The 5422-nt window shown below is 50.4% G+C and overlaps 2 protein-coding genes across 2 annotated transcripts; both read right to left on the bottom strand.

The window, feature by feature from the left end:
* Positions 1-390: 390 nt before the first annotated feature.
* MYCFIDRAFT_70834 (uncharacterized protein) lies at positions 391-2331 on the bottom strand. Its single transcript, XM_007932446.1, has 3 exons — positions 2118-2331; positions 757-2057; positions 391-688 (listed from the first exon to the last, which is right to left on the bottom strand). The coding sequence occupies exons 1-3, from the start codon at positions 2271-2273 to the stop codon at positions 496-498; spliced, it is 1650 nt and encodes a 549-aa protein (XP_007930637.1). The 5' UTR covers positions 2274-2331; the 3' UTR covers positions 391-495.
* A 637-nt stretch (positions 2332-2968) lies between these two features.
* Positions 2969-5089, bottom strand: MYCFIDRAFT_190803 (uncharacterized protein; the record flags this gene model as incomplete). Its single annotated transcript, XM_007932724.1, has 3 exons — positions 2969-4068; positions 4275-4772; positions 4993-5089. 3 exons carry the CDS (start codon positions 5087-5089, stop codon positions 2969-2971), a joined length of 1695 nt encoding a protein of 564 aa, XP_007930915.1.
* Positions 5090-5422: the final 333 nt, after the last annotated feature.

Genomic DNA, 5422 nt, shown 5'->3' with positions numbered 1-5422 from the left:
TCTAAGGAGGACTTCGCGAGGTACGTATAAGGGCTAGGAATAGCGAAAGTAGAATACTACTCGACTTAATATAAGGTAGTAGTAGGAGAGTTGTTTTAGACAGCCTATATAAAGACAAGCTATAGCTATAGGATAGGCTTTTATAGAGCAAATAGTTCTTACTAGATAAGCAAGGACTTTAGCCGACTATAGATAGACTTTTTACGTAACTAGATACTTCTATCTCTTCTACTAAGGTTCACAGTGCCCTGCACTTATTTTCAACTAAATGCTAGGTATTATGTTCGTAAGGCGCAGAGGTTGGAGGTTGAGGGGATAGGGTTGTTCTTAATGGGTGAGCTGATTTAGGGTGCAGGAGGAGGAGAGTCTGGAATGGTAAGGTTGTCATTTCTGTACAATGAAACGCTCTTGATAGGAATGATATCTAACGTCGTCTGATCTACAATTCTGACGCCATGACATTAAGAATGGAAAAAAAAAATTCGTCATCGTTTCTTATGCCTTTGTCGGTTCGCCTTTCTGGATCGTCCAACCCTGGTAGTCGTTCTCCAAACTCTTGTGCAAGCTGTCGACGTATTCGACCATACCGCCTGCCCAATTGAGTGGCTCGATCTTCTTGCCTGGAATGTTGGCACCACTGTACCATGACTTGGCCATGGGGAAAAGGGTAGCTTCCCATTTCTCGTTCCTGTAGAAGCGATATCTGTCAGTTCACAAGTTCCTCATAAGACAATGTGAAGCGAAATGGCAACTTACATTCTCTTGCACCAGTCATCCTCAGCAGCCTGTGTAGCCTCAAATCGAGTGATACCATCCTTCTGAATTCTCTTCATAGCCTCTTCAACAAACTCAGCCTGGAACTGTGTGCATGAAGGACCATTGGAGAAAGCAGTTGGAGCTTGTGGTCCGTAAAGGAAGAACATGTTGGGGAAGCCTGGAATAGCGATACCCATAGATGTCTTGGTGCCGTTCTTCCAGTGGTCGGCAATAGTCTCGTCCTTGGTATCCCGGATGTTCAACTGGGCGAGAGATCCAGTGACGGAATCGAAACCGGTGGCAAGGACAAGTACATCGATTTCCTTGAGACCCTTTGGTGTGCGGAGGCCTTCCGGCTCAACTGCCTCGATAGGGTTGGCGTTGACATCGATGATTTCAACGTGATCCTTGTCGACCTCTTCGTAGAAGCGCTGTTCGAGAGAAGGTCGTTTGGTTCCCCATGGGTGCGGCTTCTTAGCTGGCGCGAGGATTTCCTGCTTTTCTGGGTTCTTGACACGAGAGAGCACGAAATTCCTCCAGTAGTTGTAGGCTTCGTCGTTGGCCTTGTCGTCGAAGAGCATGTCGGAGTATGTGTTGAGCCAAAATCTGAAACCACCTTCTTCGACGAGTAGCTTGTGGTAGAAAGCATCGCGTTGTTCTGGGGTATCATCGAAAGTCTTCTTCTCCACGAAATCGTATGTGAACCCAGCAAATGTGGAGCGAGTGTCGTTGATGAGCTTCTCATAGGTACCATCCTTCTTCTTACGCTCTTCCTCCTCTGGATCAAGCTTGCGCTGGTTCATCGGAAGACACATGTTTGGTGTGCGCTGATACACAGTCATCTCTTTGGCGAGAGGAGTGAGTTCTTGAATGGTCTGAATGCCAGAAGCACCGGTTCCGATGACAGCAATGCGTTTGTTCTTGAGATTCACGCCATGTTGTGGCCACTTGGCGGTGTGATAGATCTCGCCCTTGAACTTGTCAAGACCTGGGAACGGTGGCGAGTAGTGCTTTGATGCAAATCCAATGCAAGGGATGAACCATCTTGCCTTGATTACGCTGGAGTCTGCGCATTCAATCGTCCACAGGTTGGTCTTCTCGTCGAAAGTGGCGGTATCGACCATCTTGTTGTAAGTGGTGTGGGCGCTCACGTTCCACTTCTTTTCCACATGCTGGAAGTATCGGCGAAGCTCTGGCCATCCTGGATAGCGCTCGGTGTATGTGAAGTCTTCCCATAGCTCCTTGTCGAACAGCTGGTAAATTGGGGTATCTGAGTCTACACGTGCGCCAGGGTAGCAATTCTTCCATGCAAGTCAGCGATCATGCTCGAATGCCACCTCCCATGCTCATTCAAGACTCACCCAATACCAGATACCGCCCGATGCAGCGCCCTTCTCGTAGATCTCGACGGAAAGACCAAGCTTTCGCAGTCGGTTGAGTAGAGTGAAAGAAGCAAATCCAGCTCCAACGAGCAGGACGTCAGTGTATGGAACGTTGGGCTCTCCTATAGAACCCATTTTGAGTGATGATGTCTTGATACGAAATGAAAGAGGATGAGGGAACTGCTGTTTCCGCTTAATGGTGGCAGGCAGGTGGGAAGCAGGAGCAATGTGTCTTACGGTCTGCACGGCATCCTCTCGCCCATATACTTCCCAGCAGCCGTTCCAATGTCCACAATGCCTTCTGTGCTGGAGGAGGGGCAGTGGGCCAGAATAGCGCACGAGGCCCTTCGCGCCGAAGTCTCTTGGACATTTTGAAGGAGGCGGAAGGTACAGCGACGTGCAGCCCATGGGGCTCCGCAAAAAGCGCCCTGAGCTATGCACACTTACGCAGACGAGTTACCAGTAGTCCACACACCGAGGGAGGACCGGAGCGGAATCGTGGGCATGGATTGGATCTGGCTGGCTGTGGAGCATTCCCACGTGATAAGGACGAGCGGGGATGTTGCAGGCTAACGCTTCCCTTCACGCACGTCTGGAAACAGATCTTCATGCCTCCCGGCGGAATGGAACCGCGAAACTTTACAACTTTTGACGAGTTCAAACCGCGCCGCAGAGTGCATGAATGATTCGGTTGTGTTTCTTTTATCAAAGATCCGTTGTTCGATGTGTGGTTGATCGTCCCCGCATGCATATAGCGTGGCGGTGGCGGGGGTGGAGACGCCAAGACAATGTCATGTGATTACGGCGAGGCAGTCTGAATGAATCACGGCTCAATAGCGCACGTCGAAGGTCATTCCCATTCCTGAGGCCTCGTGCCACAATACGTGGCAATGGAAAGCCCACAGGCCAGGATTGTTTGCTTGGAAACGGAGGACAGCATAGCCGTGACGAGGCACGTAGAAGGTATCTTTCCGAAGTGCACCCTTGAGATCGTTCTCACCGCCGGGGGGCTTTGCGCTATCGTACGGATTATACGAGCCCCAGTTGTAGTCGGAGGTGTAGCTACTCAAGACCCAGAAGTTGTAACCGTGCAGATGAAAGGGGTGCCAATCCTCATCCAGATTGTTCAGAACAATATCGACCCAGACCGGAGAATGCTGATTGTATGGGATGTGCGGCACCAATTGATTAGCATCCCACTTGCTGCGAGCGAGCGCGTTGAGAGGCGGAGACTGTGGTCGCCATGTAGTATGGTTGATGAATCCGCGCGTTTCATTGTCGAGTCTGGCAAGTTTCTGTGTCACCGCATATAGAATGACCGTATGCTGCGCGGCAGGCGGCACAAGAACGCTCTGATCCTCTAGAGAAGTGGCGGTTTGAGGGTCAAAATGCTCGGCGACGATGGACTTTGGATCGCTGCCTACTTGACGCTTCCTGAACCTGCCGTTCCAACGAAGTGGAAATGTGTGCGTTAGCGTCAATGCGGTATTCTCGTACTTGAACGGAGTATCGTCCAATGTGATATTAAGCCTAGTGTCATAGTGACCAGCGACAGGATCGAGCTCAAGTAAGACGTCGAGTCGTTCTCCAGGCTGCAAGGGGCCTACTGTTCTAGACATGGTCCCAACGATCGGATGACCCGCATCTACTGTGAGAGCTGTCATCACACTGCCCGGAGCAGAAACACTGAAACCAGCATAGGCGCCAACATTTACAAGTCGAAGGATCGTCCGTTTCTTGGTATCGAGATAGAGTGATGGTTGAGATTCTGCCGGGACCTCAATACAGTCGACTGGCCGAACAGGGACTGCATCCGCACACTTGTATGCTCCTGCGCCATTGATCAATATAGAGTCCGGGACTGTCTCAAGGCCGAATGCGCCAGGATGCATGTATGCTTTCAATGCAGCGGCAGCATGACGATGGTACCCTGAAAAGTTTAGGGAGTCAGCATCGATCTCTCTTCAAGCCCAAGGAAGCGTATGTCATCCATGAGCGAGAATGTCTCGCCATATGTTCTCAGGACTCGGATATTTTCGGGGGACTACTACAGTAGTCCACTTCATCCGAGATACTGGAGCTTATGTTGAGAGACAATCTCGCCGACAACCACATACACTCCCTCAATTTACTTACAATCTCCGACCAAAAGTAGTCGCTCATCAGCGATTTCCGGCTCCTCGTCCCCAGAAACGGGATTGTGAACAACAAATCCCCCGTACAAACCATCTGCTCGCTGCTGCGCGTAATGACTGTGCCACCAGAATGTGCCGTGCTGATCCGCTTCGATCATGAAGCTGTAGGTGAAGTTTTGACTTGGTTGTATGGGAGCTTGCGTTATGCCTACGACGCCATCCATTTCATTGGCACCATTCATCGATAGGCCATGCCAATGAATCGCGATGCCATCTTGTTCCAGGGCATTTTCGACTTCAATGATGATCTCATCTCCGGAACGCGCTTCTATTGTCGGTCCAGGAAAGTGTCCATTGACCAGGTATACGCGTCTGAGCACCCCATCCGGACGACGTAGACCAGAAGTGACGCGCCATTTCTGGGTGAGTGTCCTGGGCTCTCTGTTGACGTGGTCCTCCGGATTCAGCGTGGAAACACGGTGAACATCGGTACGGAACTCTTCGTTTGGCTGCAGCTTCTGAGGTTTCGTGAAAAAGGACACAACTTGAGAAGCAGGTCCGTGCTGGGAGGCAAGCAGCAGGAAGAAGGCGATGGTGAGTGTGGAGAGAAGGGCGATGGCGATGGCAGTCAATGTCTTGCGAGATCGCCGCCGCCTTGGCAGAAGCGTGGGATCTGCGCGCATGAATGTCACCGCCGCCGTGCTCGATGTCCGCCGCACCTTGGAAGACATGTCGAAGCAGAGGAGGCTTCTTCCGCCGCCTTAGTCGTGCACCACCATGAAACAACTTCCCGCTGCAGACTTTCGAGGCGGGCATCACCGTGGCCCCTGTCAGGCTCAGCCCATATTGGTGCCTTGCAAAAGGGCCCGGACTGAATTTCAGCGGGGATTCGGGACTACGTATACACACACTAACCATTACATACAACACTATATACTATCGAATGCACTATTATTAAGGTCACAAGCACTTTCAATATATGTTATCTTACTTTCTGTATCTTTCTATATATATCTAGCACCTATAGTAGTATTGTTCGTAGTATACCTATCTAAATCCCGTATTTTTAGTACCTAGCTAGAATTCTTAGCTTTATACCTCAAATCTACCAAATCTACCAACCATAGCTCTACTCACTATATAAGACGA

The sequence above is a fragment of the Pseudocercospora fijiensis genome, assembly GCF_000340215.1.
Source record: "Pseudocercospora fijiensis CIRAD86 unplaced genomic scaffold MYCFIscaffold_9, whole genome shotgun sequence".
Lineage (NCBI taxonomy): Eukaryota > Fungi > Ascomycota > Dothideomycetes > Mycosphaerellales > Mycosphaerellaceae > Pseudocercospora > Pseudocercospora fijiensis.
This window is presented reverse-complemented; position numbering and strand designations above follow the sequence as displayed.